Source organism: Ambystoma mexicanum, chromosome 4p (assembly GCF_040938575.1).
Source record: "Ambystoma mexicanum isolate Mex_15411 chromosome 4p, UKY_AmexF1_1, whole genome shotgun sequence".
Lineage (NCBI taxonomy): Eukaryota > Metazoa > Chordata > Amphibia > Caudata > Ambystomatidae > Ambystoma > Ambystoma mexicanum.
The window spans coordinates 302,333,713-302,355,932 of NC_090927.1; the positions used below are offsets into that span (position 1 = coordinate 302,333,713).

At 44.9% G+C, this 22,220-nt stretch overlaps 1 protein-coding gene across 7 annotated transcripts in view; it reads left to right on the plus strand.

Annotated features, from left to right (window-relative positions):
- Positions 1-22,220, plus strand: part of ITSN2 (intersectin 2) — a 2,589,317-nt gene that overhangs the window by 2,095,304 nt on the left and 471,793 nt on the right. For all 7 annotated transcript variants that reach the window (XM_069605851.1, XM_069605856.1, XM_069605854.1 and 4 more), the window contains one exon: positions 19,635-19,731. In XM_069605851.1, coding sequence (XP_069461952.1) covers positions 19,635-19,731 — 97 coding nt within the window. The remainder of the gene's footprint in view (positions 1-19,634; positions 19,732-22,220) is intronic.

Consider the following 22,220-nt stretch of genomic DNA (forward strand, 5'->3'; position numbering starts at 1 on the left):
GGGCACAAAGGCACTGCACACTCGCAAAAAGGCACAGGCACTGTACGAGGGTGCAGCAAAGCCCACCAGCCGAATAGGGACATAAGGCGACGAACAATAGACCAATATACCGGCTCAACCCAAGTGCGAATGATAACATGTATAGAGACAGTGATCTGATGTGCGGAGCACAATGTCCAGAAGTGCCCCAATAGAAATTGAGCAGAGAAACTGGTCCCAAGGAAGATGGCCGCCAGAGGCTGACACAGGCTATAAGTGTTGCTGCGGGTCGGCTACTAAAAGAAGCACTGTAGGATTAGACCAACTAGAAGGCTGGAAGCAGTTCAACAGCGCTATAAATAACGAAAGACACTAAATTACGCGTGCCTACAGTCACACAGTAACGAGAGTGAAATCATACCCATACAGCCCTCAGCTGATGCAGAGATCCACTGCACCTACTGGAGCACGCATGCAACTACACCCAGGGCGAACAATTCCCCGGAGAGCGGGTGAACACAAGGTACCACGACGGAGGAGTGTGGATTCAAGTTACAACAAAGGCACCTAACACAGGGAGCTTAATATAAACCCTCCCTGAAGCAGGCTGATGCCGAGTGGGTCAAAGCCAATTGAGGGCGGAAGTGATGGCATAGACAGCACACAAATCGCACAGTGTGCATAGAGTCAGTACGGATGGATGTCCAGTGATGGAGTGAAAACCGATGACCTAGAAAGGATGATTAGGAGTGTGAACCCACCATCGAACCTAGAAAGACATGCTTGCATTTCACACAAACCTGAAAAGAGGTGGGAACTATGCAAAGTACAATGCAACACTAAAGCTCCCCAACACATGGAATAGCGGAGAGAGACGCGGAATTGTGAGCGTTGAGAGTTAACAAAAAGCAGCATCCTGAAAAGAGAAAATCGTTTCACAACCACTAGTCATCTGCAAAAATAATTCCCCAGCACAGCACAGAGATAGCTAAGAGGCTGCAACAAGGGAACTGGAGCAGTAGAGTGTGTTGGGGAACGAGTAGTCGATACAATGACATCAAAAGCAAATAAGAATAAAGGGAAGCAGTCGTTGATGGATGTATTCGCCAAACCCACCCAGCTGACAGATGGTGGGAAAGTAACAACGCAAGACGTATGTGAAAACGAACCACCGGCCGTATGGACGAGCAAATACTAGCGGCAATAGCAGAGTTGAAGTCGACGCTGGAAGTTAAAATCAACGCAATGAGTATCAATTTGAACCTGTTGACACAAGACCTTAGAGCGCTGATGGAATGCACTGGGGTGTTGGAAAAAGAGGTAGAAGCTAACACAAACTGTTGCAAAGAAAACTCTCAGGAAGTCTCTGTCTGTGCTGCAACAACAGGTTTGCGAAATCTGGAAAACGGGGCGGTAGAAGCAGAAGGTCGGGCACGAAGAAATAATGTGCGGATAATCGGACTTCCGGAAGGCCAAGGTGGTCCGAACCCAACCAGCTAGGTTGAAGACATGCTTTTGCAAGAAATAGGAGCTGGATCATTCACCCAAGGGTTTACCGTAGAAAGAGCACACAGGGCCCTAACAAGAAGACCACCGCCGAGCGCCCCATCCCGGCCAATAATCTCTAAGATATTGAATTACAAAGACATAGAATCCTAGAGCACTTCCGGAAAGGTGGAACGATCAGCCGAGCATCGGCATCTATCACAGCATACCTGTGATAGATGCCGACGCAGCATACAAAAGGATTATTCCTTTTTGGTGAAAAAACAGAGGATGAGCTACGGGGCTGTTAAAAGAAGGTTACGCGCAGCCAATCTTAAATATATGTTGCTGTATCCGGCGAAGATGAAGGTCCTGCACAAAATCTGTGCTGTTTTCTTCGAGACCCCAGAAGATGTGAGCAAGTGGATGGATTGGCAGAACATGCCGACGGAGAAAGAAGAACAGACTGGGGAAGGACATAAGTGAAGCTGCAATGTGTGATGAATATACATTAATGGGACACAAGGGCCAGTGCATAATGAGTCGCTAGAGACAATTTGGCTTAAAAATGTATGGGTTTCGTACTGGCGCTAAGCGCAGGTAGCACAGGTGTTGCCTAGGTATAGGCGGCGCTAGGAATCACATTATTAACACACATTAGGTAGTTTAGTTAGGATACTAGCAGTTCAGTATCCTCCTGCTGCACTCCCGAGTACTTCATCTCGGAAAGGAAATCCAGAGGAAGCAATTTTCAAAAAAGGGTGTATTAAGGATTTTATTATACCCAATACATTTTTTCTTTGTGAGTTTAATCACAAATTAATCTGCACTGTAGCTATTTTTATTTTATATAGCAGGAATATTTTAAAAACATCACAATTTAGTAAAAATCATCCTAATAAATCATACAACCATTTATCCGCATTCATACCACATCCATCCAAAAACTCATACACCTCATCAACAAATACAAGGTAAAAACATTTAGCAAATATAACAATTCGTTCACAATTTCATAACAATACAATCAATTTTTGTGCAAAACAACGCATAGTGCAAGGCCACAACAGGTTTTTAAGTGGACAGCAGCAACAACACTTAATGCATGACCATGGTAGATTTTGATAGCAGTGGTCAGCAGTCAGGATAGGCCAAACAGAATCTTCATAAGCGGCCTTATCCTAGGTTTTTCTCGACCGGTTTCGATGTGTAAACAATGGTTTAAAACGTCTTCATCAGGAGATTAAGGGTAGTTGTCTAAAAGCAAACACAAATATAGGGGCCCATCAATTCCCTGTCCAGCACTAATTGCAAGTGAAAGAAGAAAAAGAAGAGGCCAAGTGCAAGAAAAGCAGAAAAAAGAAATAAATACATCATTCCACAACACTAGAATGCAGACATGATTTGTTCTGCTGCTGTCCTGCTAGAAGTAACCCAATGTCTGCATCTATTGGGATTAAAAAACTCAGGGTGTCATGCATGGAGTGCTACCAAAGAAAATCAGTGTCCCTAGACCAACCAGGTGTGGATCATGAGTGAGGCAGAAAGTCAAATTTATTTAATCCAGCTCAATTGAAAAAGATCAAATGGGAAGGTAACAATACCGACATGCAAGTGTTTTAGAAAGCCTTTTTTGAGGACAAAACTTTTAACGAACCAACCTTGTCAATTGTAATTCGAATCGGTCCATTCAGTAAATATTGTGCGAAACAGAACCACTGTCATACAATTTGGCAATGTTCTGGTAGATGTTCCTGCAAGTCAGATGGCTAGAGTTGGACTCCAATCTATAGGGGTTGTAAATAAAGTAGTATCAGAGACCCTAAACGGAATAGTTTCATAATATTGCATGAATGTCTTATCCTTATGTAGGGGAAAGAAAGGGGTTCTAAACCTAGGGACATTGTCCAAAATTCAGCGTGAGGCTCCACACCAGACTGAGGCCTCATTGGCCATGTAAAGAGTAATTATATTTAAAAAAAAATTGTATAAAAAATGTTTACATTTACAAATGCCAGGAAGTCCAATTTAGGCTGAAAATGCATGGGGAGAGTGGAGAAAACCCCGTTCCCCCTCCTAATCTGCACCCAAGAGTTACAACTAAATAAACTAAATAAACGAAATAAACGGCGGGCAAGAGCTTCAAGGGACTATTTACCTGCAGTAAGCATTCCATGGAGTGCATCGCCGCTACTCGAGCGGGACCCAGAGTTCGCTGTTGGCTCCAGTCATCTATACCGCGTCCGTTCGGGAGAGAGACGCGCATCTAACTTGCCTGTGCTAACCCACCCATTAAGAGCAGCTGGCTACCTATCACGTGGGTACCCTACACCACGTTGATAGGAGAGTGCCCAGCCGAGTAGAACACGTGAGTTTCCCACGTGACTATGTCCGTAGTGTACACTTTAAACTACGTTCTTAAGGACGCTGTAGAACCCGAATCTCACATGATCGTTAATCCACGCAACGCGGAACATAGACCACGTAGTATACATGCTGCCGTTGCCACGGCAACCGATTACTCCAACCTGATTGGGTAATGTGCCGCGCCAACAAAAAAGTAAAATTGCACTTAATCGTTGGTGCGCACACTCGCACACAGCTTGTGAATGCTGGGCAACGTAGTTTTAACGCTATCGTTAACCCGGCAACCAATCACTCAAACCAAGTCGGGTAATTTAGTTGGTGCAGAGAGACTAACTCGACTACTTTGTCTTGTGGGAACATGAAACCCAGTCGTATGCCAACCCTGATGAATATGCATCTCTCAGAGAGCGTTTCTTGAGAAATATACAAATGGGTAATGACTTTTAAAGCATATGCAAATGAACAATCCCCGCATTTAACTGATGCCCATACCTATGACCTACACAGTATTAGAGGGTCGGAAGTTCCCAGCAAACAGGTAGCCTTGGCAACACCACAGTTCTAATATGACCCGGCAGTACACCGAGTATATGGGAGATAGCGATGGACAAGGAATGTTATAAGCCTACATGCCAAGGTTGAAAGGTATTTAACCCTTGGGTCAAAGTTTTTAAATTGAAGATCCATAATTCTTCTTTGTAGGCTAGGTTTTTAGGATTTGGGTTGAATTATTCCCAAAAACCTTTTCCACACAAAACCATTCCATTTGGTCTGCTTTATGGCCCATCTCCACATAATGAATCACCATGGGGGCATTAAGGTTACGAGTTTTTATTTTCGAGCGGTGCTCATTGATCCGTTTGCTTACTTCCCGAGTCGTTTTACCAATGTACATTTTTTGGCATGGGCATCGAATTGCGTAGATAACATTTTTACTTTTGCAAGTCGTGAAAGTTCGGAGGTCCCACTGTTTCTGTTGCATGAAAAACGAAGTCGTTTTTTTAGAGAATCTGCAAGCCACACAGGTAGTGCATGGATAGTGCCCAAGGACCGGCTTTTGGTTCAGGTCCCGTATCAACGTCAGTTTTTGATTACGTCTACTGGCGCGTGTGATCTTATGTTTAAGATTTTTACTTTTTTTAAATGCAAAAAGGGGTTTGGGTAACAAAGTCCCTGAAGCATTCAAAATGTGCCAGTTTTTTAGTATAATGCCTTTTATAGCCTCACTATGTTGGCAAAAGGTTGATACACACACTAGTTCTTCTTTTTTCTGTAGTTGGACTTTGGGTAACAGAAGGGCCTCTCTATTAGCAAAACGTGCTCTTTTTCTGGATTGTTTTATAAGTCTTTTGGGGTAGCCCTGTTCCAATAGTCTTTGTTCTAAAACAGAGGCATGTTTTGTAAAATTGTTAATGTCTGTACAGTTGCGTCGTAAACGCAAAAACATGCCATAAGGCAAATTCTGCAGGAGCATTGCCGGATGTTGACTCTCGTATTTTAGTGTTGTGTTTCTTTCAGTTGCTTTTCTGTGTAATTCGGTATGTAGAACACTTCCATCAGTAAAAATGGATAAGTCCAAAAATGCAATTCTTGACGTGGAATGTTCAAAAGTGAAATGGATGTCTGTATCCACTTTATTGAGCCATTCCATAAACACCAAATGAGATTCCATGGAGCCCTCCCAGATCATAAATAATTTGTCGATGTATCGACGATAGCTCTTGATCTTTTCGCTAAACGGATTGGAGGTATGTAAGATCTTTTCTTCCTCGAGTAGGGACATGAAGATTATAGCCAAGTTTGGGGCAAAAGTACACCCCATCGCTGTGCCCTTACTCTGTAGAAAAATTCTTCCTTAAATTTAAAGAAGCTATTAGTCAAAACCAATTGGGCTGCTTTACACAGAAATTCTGTAGGTACAATATGGGGGAAATGGTCTCCTATCTAGGATTGTTCTTAAACTCAGGATTGCTCTGTCTTGAGGTATATTTGTATATAATGCCTCAATGTCTAGAGAGACTAATATTTGTATTGATGAATCGAAAGGTCTTAATTCGACAAGATTAATCACATCTCGTGAATCCAGTAAAAAAGTTGGGGTAGCTATAGCCAAAGGTTTTATGAAAAAATCAATATATTTGGATATTGGTTCAAGTAAAGAACCACATCCAGAGGCTATAGGCCGACCTGGAGGATTTTCAGTATTTTTATGTATCTTCGGCATTATATAGAACATAGGTGTACGCTCTTCTGAAAAGTTTATATATTCAGATTCTTTTATCGAAAGGAACCCTGCATGGCTCCCTTCCTCTGTTAATGCCAAGATCTTGTCCTTGATGGATTTCGATGGATCATGGGCAATCCGAGTATAGTGGCCAGCGATGGACAGGAGTCGCAAGACTTCTTGATCGTATTTACTTGCTTCCCAGACAACTATCCCCCCCACCCTCCCGCACTCCCGAGTACTGACAGAATCCGGGAAAAGAGCGAGACGCAGGGAAGCCTGAGATTCAGTATTGGAGCTGGGCAAATTTTGGGAACAGTTGGAGAGGGGGGATGGTGGGGAGTTTGGGGAGTTAGAGGGAAGTTGGACTATGGAGACGCATGAGGAAACAGGGTGGTGGAAGTTTCAAGATAATGATGGGAAGGGGAGAGACCAGAGAATATGGGGGAACTTAAAATAGCAACCTGGAATGTGAGAGGCCTGAATAGCTATATTAAGAGGAACCGGGCTATGACCTATTTGCGTAGATAGAAAATAGACATAGCGCTTCTGCAAGAGACCCACTTAACCAAGGAGAAACAAGGTATGATAGCACAGAAATGCGGCGTGACTTTGGGCTCAACATATTCGGCTTATGCAAGAGGGGTTCTAATCTGGGTAGCTCCAAAGGTCCCATTCCAGATCCTCCAAACCTATTGAGATACTGATGGTAGGATGAAAATCATGAGGGGACTGGTTGAAAGTAGAGAAAAATGCATCATTAATATTTATGCCCGAACCGAGATACTGCAGCTTACTTTAGATCTTTATATCCTAAGATTAGCCCATATAGGAATGGAGCGGTGATATGTGGTGGGGATTTTAATTGCACTTTAGACCCGACGATGGACAGATCAGATAGCAAGTTTGCTCATCCAACCCCTTCGGCAAAAACCTTAAACACGCTGTTACGTACATTTAAGCTAGCGATATATGGTGATCTATGTACCCACAACACCGAGTATACTCACACTATACCACCCCGAAAAACTTATATACGAGGTTAGATTATGCGTTTGCAGGGGAGGAATTGATGGGTGAGTTCACATGGGCTGAATATAAAGCTAGGATTCTGTCGGATCATGCCCCGCTGGTGGTAACGTGGCAGGTTCTCCCCGGGTGGGAAACAGATCCCCAGAAAAAGCCATGGAAGTATCCCGCCTACAGCAGGAATGAAGGGAACACTGGGAAAGATTAAGCTGAAAGACAACATGCTGAAGGGGACTAACCGGGCAGATTGTTAGCATGGTTGTAGAAGAGTGAGACCACACGGCAGACAATTGGAGATGTGACGGGAAGCTATGGGAGACTCAAGAAGAAGTGAATAAATATTTTTACGACTATTATAGACACCTCTTTAGTGAATCTGTGGAAGAAGATGGAGCGAACCCACAAGAGGCGTTGACAGAGATCAAACTTCCCAGCCTAAATAAAGAGCAGAGCGACCAGCTAGAAGTCCCTATCACACTAGAAGAACTAGAGTGTGATAAAAGACCTACTAACTATTAAAGCCCCAGGGGCGGATGGGCTCCCCGGAGAATTTTATTAGCCATGCTAAATGAAGCACTAGAAATTGGTAATTGCCAGGATCCCTACAAGAGTCGATAATCGTCCCACTTCTCAACCAAATAGACCAGATACAGAGTGCTGCTCATACAGGCCCCTATCGTTATTGAACCAGGACGGGAAGATTCTTCCTACAGTCATGGCCAAAAGACTTAGACCAGTCATAGGTAAACTCATACACCCAGACCAGACAGGATATGGCCCACATAGGAATATTACTAATAATTTACAGAGATTACACCATATAATAGATTGTACCCAAAGGGAAACACAGGAGGGGTGGCAGTGGCGTCGCTGGATGCAGTGAAGGCATTTGACTCAGTCAGATGGCCAATATGCATTGAATGGGTGAGGCTGATGTACAATGAGCCAATGGCAAGAGATTTTTTTTTTATAACTTTATTTTATTGAGTCACATCAGCACCAACATGTCATAGGTGTATCACAATTAATACAACACAGTAGTATCAGCATTTCTGATGCTTGTTAATCTGCTTAGAATCACATGCTGTGCATATAGTCCGACATCCAGTGGTAACCACAGAGTATTGCATCTTGTCTTTCGAGAATCGAAAGGGGACGTCGACATGGGTGTGCCAGTAACACTATCCCTAATGTGATGTGTATTGTACCCAAAAACCCTCACGTGTCGATGTCCCTCAGATAGTTTTTTTCCGGCCAGCTATCTGGTCGCCCTAATGCAGAGTTCTTCATAAAACATTGCTTTATTGTTCTATTCCCCGACCTTCGGTCATTTATTCTAATTGTCACTCCCTTCGACGGCTGATTCCTGTGCAACACCGCTGAAGACTGCTGACGATGGAATTTCACCGGCTGTTAATCCGGTCGGCGCTGCCGACCACGTGGCCGGGCCTTCTGGCCAGCCTGTACAGTAGGGAGAGTGGGTTCGGAGTAGTCATATTCTTTTCAAGAATGCCTTTCCTTTTCCCCTCTCTTTGTTCCCTTGGGTTTGTCGTCGCTGTCTCGATCCTGCGCTATGGACAGGACTCCATTTAGGTTTTGTCCTTCCTGCAAGGCAAAATATCTGTGCAAAGACAAGTACCGTCGGTGCAACAATTGTATTCCCCTCGACCACAACAAGGCATCCTGTGCGGCCTGTAAACTCCTAAGGCCCAAGACCATTAAGGAGCACCGTTTGAAGCTGTGGGCAGCCTACGGTATGTCGCAGGCCGAAAGTTATTCCCCTGCCACCACAGCCGCTGAATGTGAGAAAGGGATTAGCGATGACCAAGGCTCCACTTCGGAGGCCATTGACCTTACCGTGGAGAGTTCTCGATCCGCAGTGTCTGTCCCCGGCCCTAATAGGCACGACGTGAGTCCTGATATGGGGACAATACATCCTGGTGATAGGGATGCACCCAATTCCCACACTAAATATACACCCCACAGTTCTGCTTCGGCGGTCCAGTCGAAGCTCTCCAAAGTGCCAACGGGCACGTCAGATACTTCGGTGGTGCCTGCTGTTTTTTATGATGGGCAGCCCTCGGCGCAACCACGTCAGCTGCATGCGTCCGGGCAGTCCAAAAGTAAGGGAGCTAGCATCAAATCACACACGGCCGTCGAGACACTTCAGAAGAAAGCTCTGACACTGCATAAGGCCACCGCGCAGCCACCGGCTCAAACGGCACATCTCCCTGTAACCCCGAGCATCAGCGATAGTATCACGAGGATCACTTCGGCAGTTAAACAAAAGGAACAGTTGAAACTAGACGCGTCACAACCCCCAGAGCCTCGAAAAAAGTACTCTGCGAGCCTTTTGTCTTTTATCAAAGACTATCTCAATGTTCTGAAGAGGAAAGTCGTCAAGAAGATCCCTTTCCTCCCCTGGACTCCTCGGGTTCATCATCATGGACCAGGGAGAAGTTTGAGGGGCGCATGAACAGACTGGAGAAGTTTGTTGAGTTCTCAGAGAGGTTCGCTCCCAAGAGGCCTCGTTAGGAGCTTCCTTTTACTCCTATGGCTACGTTTCAGAGGATCTTTGAGGATCCCCATGAAGAGAATGTTTTTGACCTTACTGATGACGAGGTTCCTATCAATACCTACATGCTGGATGACTTTTGGGATCCTATTGATGATCCTGCTGATCCCATGGATAATTGGGAAGACAGCCATCCGGTTGATAATAAACCTTGGGCGTCCCCTACTCGTACCCCAGACCCTGACGCTCTGTGTATGGATTCCCCTCCTACCACTCCAGTCCGTCAGGCCTCACTGGTGGACGATCAGATGGCGTTTAACAAAGGCAGCTGAACATTTTCAAATCGCCACAAAGTATGCTGTGCAGGACTCGGATTTTGTAGAGGACATACTGAAGAAAAGCCTCCTGCTAGTCAGGCCATTCCTTTACTGAACGCTATCAAGAGACGCCTGTCACCTTCATTGCTTGCACCAGCCCAGACCAGGGTGGTTAATCCCAGGCTACAGAAGTTATTTCGCCCTTCTGCTAACTACCCCCTTTACATTAAAGGGCATGCCACTCCAGATTCTCTGGTAGTTACGACTACGAGAAAGAGGGCAGGTGTCCCCCTGTCTACAGGTAAGGCAGCTGAACATTTTCCTTTTTACCTGATAAAGAAAGGAAAAAGTTATATGGACTGGGAAAAAGGGTTACGACTGCTGCTGCTTTCTCCACCCAAATAGCCACAACTCTGTTGGCTAGTTACTCAGATGTACAGTGGAACCTGCTGCAAGAGGGCCTTCAAGAAGTCCCTGAGCCAATGCCGGCTAAACTGCTCGCAATTGTATCGGAAGGCAAGCAAGTTAACCACAACATTCTTAAGACCGCTTTGGATGCTGATGAAACAGCGAGAAGGACAATGGTACACTACTAAAATGGCACGCCTGGTTGCGGAACTCTGGTTTTAAGCCTGAAACCCAAGCAGCCTTAATAAACAAGCCGGTTGAAGAAACTAACCTGTTCGGCAAAACCAGGGACGAAGCGCTTGAGACAGCTAAGAAGGAACATGAGACTCTCAAGACCTTAAACCAAATTGCCCAAAGGCCTTCACAACAGAGAGGAGATGGCTCTCGTTCCTTTAGGGGGCAATCCCGCTCCCCTCAAAACCTAAATGGTTCAGGAAACAACTGGTCTTCAGGACAAGGATCCAATACCACCACCACCCCCACAAATCCACCTAGAGGACAATGCCGTGGAAAGGGTAGAGGCCGGAATTCCACACCCAGAGGCTCCCCGGCCTCAGGTCAGAAATGACCCTCAGTTCCGGGTCCCCACCCAAGCCTCCCCGGTTGGTGGACGTCTAACATTGTTCCTTCATGCATGGGAGGGGATAACAACAGACCAGTGGGTGCTCAAGACCGTCGCCCACGGGTACTGCATAGAATTTTGCTGATTACCTCAATTCAGACTGTCAAAATCAAGATGCCTGATGCCTGATGCCGGAACACCTATGCACCCTGCTGCAAGAGGTCGAGATCCTGTAGGAAAAGGGCGCCATAGAAGTCGTCACTCTTCTACAGGTAAACAAGGGTATTTATTCAGTGTACTTCCTTGTACCCAAAAAGTATCTCACCATGCGACCTGTGCTAGACCCGGCGAACAAGTTTGTCAAACCTCAAAAGTTTCGTATGGTCATGCTGCAGGAGGTAATCCCTCTGCTAAAACAGGGGGATTACATGGCAACACTGGATATGAAAGATGCATACCTTCATATTTCAATGTTGCCGGCACACAGAAAATACCTAAGGTTCATGATAGAGGCCAAGCACTATCAGTTCAAAGTACTCCCCTTTGGCATTGCCTCGGCACCAAGGGTGTTTACAAAGGTGCTGGCAGTGGCAGCAGCGCACCTGTGCAGAGAATCTGTTCCAGTTTACCCTTACCTCGACGACTGGATCATAACGGGGGATTCCTACGGAACATGCCTGTTGAACACTCAAAAGACAATAGACCTCTTATTCAGCTTGGGATTCTCCATCAAACGTGAAGAAATCCAGCCTAGACCCCAGTCAAGTCGAACAGTTCCTAGGGGCTCTAATTCGAACAGAAGACAGCCTTATCTTCCCCTCAAACGAGAGGGTTCAAAACATGCTGTTTCAGATTCCTTAATATGTAGCCGGTCGAGAGGTGACGGTACGCAAAGCCATGCGACTGTTGGGAATGATGGCGTCCTGCAGTTACTTAGTTCCTTGCGCGCGACCAGGCATGCATCCTATTCAAGAGTGGCTCAACAGCCAGTGGTGTCAGGCCAGCGGACAATGGGAAGATCTGGTGGTTGTCTCGCCAGCCCTCGTTCTCTCTCTGCAGCGCTGGTAGAGGGAAAACATCTTGAAGGGAAAGGCCTTCACCACCCGCAGTAGAAGCCACTCTCACGACAGACGCATCTCTCACAGGGTGGGGGGGCTCACCTGCTTCAGCAGAGGGCACATGGCGTGTGGTCCCCAGAAGTAGAATCCAACAACATAAATCTGTTGGAGCTGTTAGCCGTCTTCAAAGCACTGAAAATATTTCAGATACAGTTACAGGGGAAGACTGTCCTGATTCTCACAGACAGCACCACAGCCATGTACTACTTGAACAATCAAGGGGGCACACACTCTCCAGGGCTATCCAAGCTGTCCCAAACATTTGGAAATGGGCTCTCAAACACAGGATGTTTGTTGTCTCAACAGGTTCCAGGGGAACTCAATCTTCTAGCGTACGTGCTGAGCAGAGACTTCCCACTGCCCGTAGAGTCCGAATGGCGACTACACGAAGACATGGTCTCCAACGTTTTCGCACAATCAGGTTTCCCAGAGATCGACTTGCAACTCTGGAGAATGCTCAATGCCAAGATTACACCTCCCGGTACCCCCAGAACCGATCCAAGGGGAATGGTCTCTGTATAACATGGTCAGGGAAATTTGTTAACGCTTTTCCCCCTGACTCTCCTACTCAGCAAGATCGTGCACAAGATGCACCAGGAACCAGTCACCATGATATTGGTGGCCGCTATGTGGGCCCGCCAACCCTGGTTCTCTCATCTGATGGAGATGTCCCTATCTCCTCCAATGAAACTGCCTTGCCCGTACAACATGTTATCTCAGGACAAGGGGGAGACTCTTCACCCATGCCCGCAAACCCTGAATTTAGCGGCTTTGAGGTCATAGGATTCGGGCACCTACAACTCCCTCAGAAATGCATGGACATACTAGGGAGGCGAGAAAACCTATTACCCGATACAGCTACTCCAGTAAATGGAAGCGGTTTGTTATCTGGTGCACTTCCAAGGGCGTCAATCCTATTGACTGCTCTCCCACTCACATTGTATTGTACCTGACTCACCTACTAGACTCGGGCCTGATTTTTAATTCCCTGAAGGTTCACTTAGCTGCTCTCTCAGGCTACACTACGTCACAACAGAAGGTGATGTAGTGGAAAATACCAGTTATTAAGGCTTTCATGGAAGGGGTTAAAAGGATTCATCCCTCCATTTCTAACCCGTCTCCTGGATGGGACCTAAATGTGGTATTGACTAGACTTATGGGGTCTCCTTTTGAGCCTATGCGTAAGGCTAGTATCAAAGATCTTACCTATAAAACAGCCTTCCTAGTGGCTATCACTTCTAGAAGAGTTTGTGAAGTACATGCCCTTTCAGTTCTATACCCTTTCGTCACAGTTCAGAAATAAGGTGGTTCTGCGCACTCACCCTCGATTTGCGCCTACATTTATTTCCAAGTTCCATGTAAACCAAAAGAAAGAACTGCCTACTTTCTTCCAGTATCCTACTAACGTGGCCGAAAGAAGCCTACACACATTAGATATGCGCGGGCAGTCATGTTTTACCTGGAAAGACAAACCAATTTTTCGTTTCAGTGGCAGCTGGTAGAGAAGGGGACCCTGTCTCTAAATCAGCCATCTCAATGTGGATTGTCCAGTGCATCACACTCGGTTACACTCTTGCTAAGAGGGAACTGCCCTTCTAGCCTAGAGCACATTCTACTCGAGGCACTGGGGCTTCCATAGCTTTCATTGCAAATGTTCCCCTTGAGTCCATTTGCAAAGCGGCAACCTGGAGTTCTGTACACAACTTTACCAAACACTATTGCCTAGACACTCATTCTAGGTCTGATTCTCAGGTTGGACAAGCAGTATTAAGACCTCTTTTCACTACTGTTCCTTCTCACAACCCACCTCCAACTCCGGGTACTGCTTGCTAGTCTATTCACAGCATGTGATTCTAAGCAGATTAACAAGCATCAGAAGGCATGCATTACTCACCGTAATAGCATTTATGATGATTGTATCTGCTTAGATTCACATGCGCCCACCCTTCCTCCCGGCTCGGGTGGAAGGAACATAGACGTCTTACTACTTTCTCTCTTTTATGTACTCACTCACAATAGTTATTGGGCTCCCTCATGGCAGAAAAAATACAATCGGAGGGACCTCGACGCGTGAGGGATTTTGGGTACACTACACATCACATTAGGGATAATGTTACAGGCACACCCATGCTGATGTCCCCTTTCGATTCTCGAAAGACAAGATGCATACTCTGCGGTTACCACTGGATGTCAAACTATATGCACAGCATGTGAATCTAAGCAGATACAATCATCAGAAATGCTATTACGGTGAGTAATGCATGTCATATATCACTGAAGAAGCGGTGGATCAAGGCGTAGATGAGGGGGAGAAGTCGCTATCTGATAGCATGTTACACATATAGTTTCTGAAAGGAGTCCAAATGTTCTTGGGCAGCAAGTCGCTGATACTGTTAGTACATACTGTTCTTCACATTCATTAACCATAGTGAGGTCGCAAAGGAAATTACCTATACGGGGTGCATTTGTAGCCTTCCAGCACTTCAGTATGCAATGTTTCGCAACAATACAAGTTACTTTAAATAGACATCTGGTGGTTTCAGCCACGTTGCCTATGTCCCCAAATAGATACTGCAAGGGGGATAGTGATGCAGGGATTGATGTAATCTTTTCAAGGATGTCTGCGACTGAGTCCCAGAACGTAGTTATCCATGGACATGCCCAATACATATGGAAGGCACTCGCATTCGGGGCACCACATTTTAAACACTCCCCCGTACAATCCACCTCAAACCTAGCCAGTTTGGCAGGGGTGTAGTGGGGTTGGTTAAGAATCTTGAATTGTATCAGTCGTAAACCAGAGTTCAGGGACACGGATTTCGTAAGTTGGCATTATCTAAGCCATTGTTCCTCGCTCAATGTTGCACCCAGCTCTGTTTCCCAAGTTGTTTTTATGGTATTTGCAGAGCTAGAGTGCAGTTGCACTAGGGCATATAGGTTGGAGACTCTCTTCCTCCCCCCGTTAGTAGCCGTTATGGCGCGCATGCATTCATGTGTGGTGGGTTCTATAGGGAACGTCGGCCATTTTGCAGCAAATGCAGCCTTCGAGCGGTAGTATTGAAGTTGTTTAAGTTGTCCGCCCACCGCAGTATTCTCGAAATCTCCCAGACTTAGATAGGTACCCCCAGGGGACATATCTTGCATTTTCAGTTGTTTGGTCGAGTCCCATGTCATTTGCAGTGCTTTGTCAAAAGTGGGGGAGATACCGGGAAAGTGCCAGAGTGGAACCTCCTGATAATTGGGAACCGCCACCCGATTCTTTTATATATCTTGGACCGTTCATGAGCAGTAGTGCTTACGGGGTCGAACTTGCAGGGGTCCCTATGGCTGGGGTTGAAAATGACAGACCGAAGATCGGCAGGGGAACCTGAATATATCTCAATGGGGGTGAGGTGTGGCTTTATCATCAGGGTTGAACCAGTGTTTGGCGAATTTGGCCTGAGCTACCAAATAATATAGTTTGAAGTCTGGTGATGCAATACCGCACCTCGAATATTGACCCATTTCATCCTCGCAGTCCCCCCAGCCCATAGAAACGAAGTAGCTAGTGACTGAAGCTTTTTAAAGAATGCCTTGCCTGGCCAAAGGGAAATATTACCAAAATAGTATAGTAGTTTGGGGAGAACAATCATTTTAAGACGCACCACTCTGCCATATAAGGAAATTGGGAGTTTAGACCACAACTGAAGTTTGGCTATCACTGTCTGCAAAAATTCTTCTTGATTGTCTGCATATAGTGTATGTTTGTCTCTGGACACAACTATACCCAGGTAGCGGACCCACACTGTGGACCATTTAAATCAGCTAATATTGGATAAGTTGTTTGTGGCAGGGGTGAGTGGAAACAGTTCACATTTGGAGATATTGATCTTGTACCCGTAGTAACTTGCGAAATTGCGGATGTCGGCCATAATAGGTTCCAGGTTAACCAAGGGATCTTGAACAGCCAATAGCAAGAGTTAAAACTGGATCTACGGTATCTGATCAATGGCAGTTAATTAAGGGCGCAAGACAGGGCTCCCCATGATCACCGATGCTCTTCATTTTAGTGCTGGAACCACTAGCGGTATACTTCTGGCAGGAATATGGGGAGGTGGGTATAAGCACTTCGGGGGGAGGCACCTGATCTCGCTGTATTCAGATGACATGCTTTTATACCTACAGTACCCGGAAGAGAATTTACAATATGTCCTGGACGTAATGGAACGATATGCAGCACTGTCTGGTATAACCATTAACCCCCAGAAGTGAAGTTTGTACCCCCTGGGTGGGTACGTGGGGAAGCCGATACACAAGCTGCCGGTGCTACCGATTAAGTGGGAAATAGGGACATTTCGATACCTTGGGGTAGATATATACCATGACCACAAGTTAGAACATATACATAACACGGTGAGGGCGGTGAACAAGATAAGAGAAGTGTATTGCATTTTGGTCTAGACTACCATTGTCCATGATGGGGCGAGCAGCCGTACTGAAGATGGTGGTGCTGCCGAGACTCTTAAATTATTTCACAAATGTCCCTTTCGCGATACCTAGGATGTTTTTTAGGAAATTGCATGGTATATGTGGGCGCATCATATGGCACAATTCGAGATGTAGAGTGGCACTGCGGAAACTTCAGAACCCATACGAGCAAGGAGGTATAAAGTTGCCCAATTTTGAGGTGTATTTTATAGCTGGTTAGCTGCAATTTGTGGCCAAATGGCTATCAGACGGACAGACACCGGAGTCAAGGTTGCTACGTACGGAATGCGCCCTGTTCTTTTTGAACTAAGTGATATGGTTACTCGATTCGCGCACGGCCCTACTTTTGCGCCTGGGGAGCATGATGTGGCATAGGGCATGTCGAATGATGGGGAATGCAACACTGTGTTCCCCACATATACCAATAGTAGCGCTGGAAGGGATGGACGAAAATGTCAGGCTGTGTGTTAGGAGATGGTGGGAACCCATAGGGGGTAACAATGGTGGGAGATGTACTAAAAGAAGGCAGGCCAAAGGAGTTTGAGTAGCTGATGGGTGACACAGGTGTGCACAGAGGTCTACATATTACGTATTCCCAACTCCGGGAGCACCTCAGGCGTAGGTGGCCAGAGATCGAATCGCCCCTACAGCCAGACGAGGTAATAGAGACATTTTATGACTAATCGGAAGGCGGACCTGAAGTCTCAGGTATATGTGAGCTAGTGATGTCTAGAGTTGGGGAAGAAATAGGACAAACGAGACAGAAGTGGGAGGCAGACCTAAGGGAGCAAATGACGGATGAGATGTGGAGCAGAGCAATGGGGTCCTTTTAACACAAAAAGGAGGTAGGGGTACAACTATTATACTGCTACACCAACAGCAACACCGCAAAATGGATACAAACCTATAACTCAACAGAACAAGTGCTAGTGCTCAAATTCAGGAGGGACACTCCTTTCTATAAGTGTTGTGTTATGAACGGAAAGCTAACCTAGGAAAATTCAACCGTTCGACAACAAATTTAGTAAAAACTGTACAATTTTATTCATGAACATCAATTAAAATTCAAGGCAAAAGCAATTAATATTTCGGCATACATTGCATAGTCTGTGGATTTTACAGAAAACATCAGACAAAAAAGAATGCACAAGGAAAAAGCGCCAGCTGAAGTAGACAGTTTATTCGGCTAAGTTTTCAGGCTAGACAATACAAGCTTTTTCGCTAACCGAAAATTTCAATTGTTGACCAAAAATGTGCTAAAATACGAATGATCCATTCACTAACACACCAATCCATTCCCATTCAACCCAACATGTTTCATTCCTCACGCACTTCTCATACAATAAAATCAAGGGAAATTCTTCAGGGGCGCTAATTTGACTGTGAATAATTTGCAATGTATCCTCTAAGAAAGAGACCACAATGATCTTCGATTAAGACCCAAAGAAGTGGGTTAGTGATTTGGTCATGAAATGTACACTCTACTAGGGAGGATTGGAGGCCTGGAGACAATTAGTAGCTGATCTAGCCATCTCAGAGCAAGGTATGCAAGACCTGGAAGAGACTGCTACATGAATGACACGGGAGTGTAGAGGGGGGAGATGGAGGAAAGTGGCATGGAAGGAGGGGGTCTGACGTAGGCCGGGCCGGGGTGGGTTTGGGGAGTTGGGGTGGAGGTGGGGGATGGCAGGGTGATATGACAGCTATATAATTGAAAGTATATTATTTGAATTTAACCACAGTTGTAAGGTGGTATGCTTATGTGTATAAAACCAATACAACTATTAAAAAATGTTATGTAATAAACAAAGATAAATATGCAGATTCTTTGTCACTAACCTCCAGCAAGTTGTTATTCATGATGTTTAAAACATTAGTGAGTTGAAACAACTTGTTTTGCATATCAGGATAGTGGATATCATGGATATAAACAAATCTTCAAATGGGCACTTTGTGTTGCTCACTTTAACTGTCACAGATTTGCAAGGTACCTGGTATTTTGTGAGCTCTTACTACACTTTCAGTCTTGCCTAACCTGTAAAAATTGCCAGGCCCAGTTCCTAATATTTCAAAATGGTTAGCTCCTCAGAGTAGTTTAGTTCTCAGTGTGCACACTTCAAAAATCTGCACTCATGGTTTAATTGGCAATAGCCCTGCTTCATGTATAGTAATGGGGAGCTCTGGCACATGATAGCACATCACAATTTCTTTCTTGGGTGTATCAGAGGGCTACTGAAGAGTGTCCACCTGGGGTGTCTAAACTCAAAGCTTAGCAGCAGCTTGGACGGCAGGGGCAGAATTCTGATTGCAAGGCAGCCCCTTGACCCCACATCTTATAGACTGCTAAACACAACAAATATTAGACTTAAAAAAGCACAGTCAGACTTGGGAGGAGCCTTTCTCTTTTTACACAGGTGATACATTGCATGCTCATGGTTATCCCTACCTCCAGAATACAAAGAGCAGGCCTCTTAGAACAACCCCCCCCCCAAAGCCCACCAAGGACTTGTTAAGTATTCACTTGTCACAGCAGTGTGATGGACTGGTGGTGGGCCGATATAGCACTGAGCCAGGCCGCCTTGGCTGACATTAGTGAGCCAAGATTTTTTGGGCCCTGGCACTTATTCTTTTACAAACTAAGCACTGGCCTCTGCATTTATGCTCGTTTAGATTGCTCACCCGTTATGTGATTTTCCTGGTAGTCATCTCTTCCGCAAGATAGATGAGTGAGTCGATCAGTAATGTTATTTCTGATGGCTGTTCCTCCCTGGGATTCCTCACTGCCATCCCAGCCTGCCCTTCCTGCAAACAGCTTGTAGACGTTATCTGTTCTGCGGTCCCTCAGTGGCTGAGTAGTAGGTAAAAGGGCAGAAGTCAGGTCATGGGGTGCAACAGCTCAATATAAACTGGCCCTGACGTCTAGTCCGCATGGGGTGCATGGAGGTGCCATCTGGAGCAGCGCTGCGCCCCCTAGTGGCAAAACCGTTCCGAAGCTAGCTGTGTTAGAGCTGGAATATCATAAATAATCATGGGAGGAACAGTACTTAGAGGTGTAAGTAATGTGTTCTTTAGTGTAAATATTTTCATTCATTGGTGTTTGACTCTCCTGTATTTTGGCTTGTATTGTCTTCCCTACTTACCATTCATAAATTACTTACTACAGGCGAGAGGGAAGAAAAGGCAGAAGGGATGGTTTCCTGCTAACCATGTGAAAATTTTGGGGCCTAGCACTGAAAGAAATACTCCCAGCTTTACTCCAGGTATGGAAAGTACTGTTGTTTCTCATGGATCAATGAATATTCTTGAAATGTACATGCATTGCAAGAACTGATGTGTGCAACATGTATCGTTATTTTAAGCCGAATAAACTGCATTAGCCTGAAAGAATGAATTAGGTACAGTAAGTAGCACAGTTATTTCAGCCAATTTATATTTTATTTATGATTCAACTTAATAAAATTAAGTTGTTTTGCCCTTAAACGCCCCCACACACCAAAACGCATTTGAAGTTCTCTCATAGTTTTCTTTTACATTCTGTTACTATCTTCAAGCACTAAATCTAATCTCTTTTACACAGATTCCCACTGTGGTCCAATCTGTGAATATAGTAATGTATATTAGTTGTCAAAATTGTGAAAAATTGCTGTACATTTATAAGCTGAAATGCATATAACAACGAGAGTTTTGTTAATTTTCTAATGCAGCAATTTGTAGATGGGTGTCTGATATATTCCTGTAAACCGTTCTATTTTATTTGCCCTGTTAATATTATTTTCCAAGTCAATAAAGAGTGTAATGTATTCACATTAGTTGTTCTGATGTCGTTGGTTGACTAATACTTGCCTGCAAGTTGTGGTAAGTTATTTGGAGAGTTGTTGTCATCATTTCCTTTCAAATCTGGGCATCTGCCTTTTGGCGCTATTTCTTCTTCTCACATCATCCAGCCTTATTGTTTTCATATATTATATATTGTTTTAAGTGTTGTGTCCAATTGTCTTCTCTCCATATTGTGGGTACGACCCTTTAGATTTTAAATGTGTCCAAATTCACCAAAAGGCACCTATATTTAGAGAATATTGTGATTTAAATAGGTTGTTCACTTTTTATTTTTGGTTGAAAGGTTTACCTATTTGTGTCGTACTGGGAGCTGCAATGTTTGGCCCCCTAATGTGCTTGACTACATCTCCCATCGGCCCTAGCCAGTGTAGTTATTGTTGAGGCATCATGGTAGTCCTAGTCCAAAACATCTGTAGAGCCACAGTTTGCAGACCCCAATTATAGTTTGATGGATCAAATTTGCATAAGTATGGCAGGCTATTTTTTCCTGTTAAGCAATCGGGACGTGCCTAAACTTGATATGGTAGCCTCTGGCACATTCCGAATGGCTAAATAATCTGATCATTATATACTCTTGATCCTAAACCTAATAGCCCAGATTTAAGTAATCTCCTTCCTTTCTTTATTGTGCTACTAGCCTGCTGTCCATCCTCTTCCCTTCCTTCCTCCTACTGGTTGGTACTAACTAGGCATAATTAAACTGGCACAAGGAAATTTGACCCTGCTGTGGTAACGTGGGAGTATGAAGTCAGATTATGTTGCCCTAGCATGGCATGGCATGCCTCTGCTGTGCGATCTGGGCATAGTGGAATATCACCTTGCTTTACTAAGTTAACACTATGAAATATGGTATTACGGTGCTAACTGGGAATAATTGTATTGACATTATTGTGCTAAGTGGACAAAATGGAGCAAATGGGCCATAGTTGAATCTGGCACTGCTATGCCAACTGGGCATAATGCAATGTGGGACTACTGTACGAAGGATCAGCATTGGGTAGTTCAACTCTTTATTTACAACAGCAGGTGTGAGGATAACTATCCGATAAATAAAGGATTCTAATAATACAAGTGTCACATTGGGTTAACTCAATGTGAATAAAGACCTATCTACGGAAATGTTGGTTTTCCCTAATATTATCTATATAGCAACTGGTTTCAGGGATATAGCCCCAAGTATGTTTCTTAAAACAGTCTCAGGGTTTAGGGTCCAGCTCACTTCTTCACATACCAGCAAGTACCCCCCACCCCGTGCCCCCTGCTTTAGGTTACATGTCATGCTTTTGGGCACTCTTACAAATAAGTAGTTTTCTTGCTTAGGGCTCTTTCAGGTTGTCTCATTTTAAGGCATGCATTGATGGCTAATATGGAGAATGCTCCATCGCCACGCTGCTCGTCTCTGCCTTTGTGCTGACCTCTGCGATAGCAGCCGTGATGCTTCACTGAAATACATGTCGGATTCACTTCATCTCGAAGATGAGCCAGATCATCAATGAAGAGGGTGGACCTCATATTTTATGGGTTTGAACTCTGTTAAAGGACAACACTTTCCAGAGGAGTTATTTGACCTGGATGTAGACCTGGCCGATTTAGCATCTGGCATAAGAGATTGCAGTGGATTGGACCCAGAGCAAGACATTTTGTAAGCTCCAACCTATGGCAAGTCTGCCACATACTTTCAGCGAACCATTGCCTAGTTGGTGGAGTCTGATGCTGGCTGCACCCGCAATACCTACAGTCCAATTTGCGCGAATTCACTTTATAGGTGATGGACCTCCGATTGAAAGCCAGCTTCCCTTCAACCCTGCTGTGGCTTCTCCTGTTGTGGCTGCATCCCAAAAGCATGCCTTGGTTCCCTCAGTGAACTATGATCTTGCCAAAAAAAACTCATGCCAACTCCTTCTTATCCAAG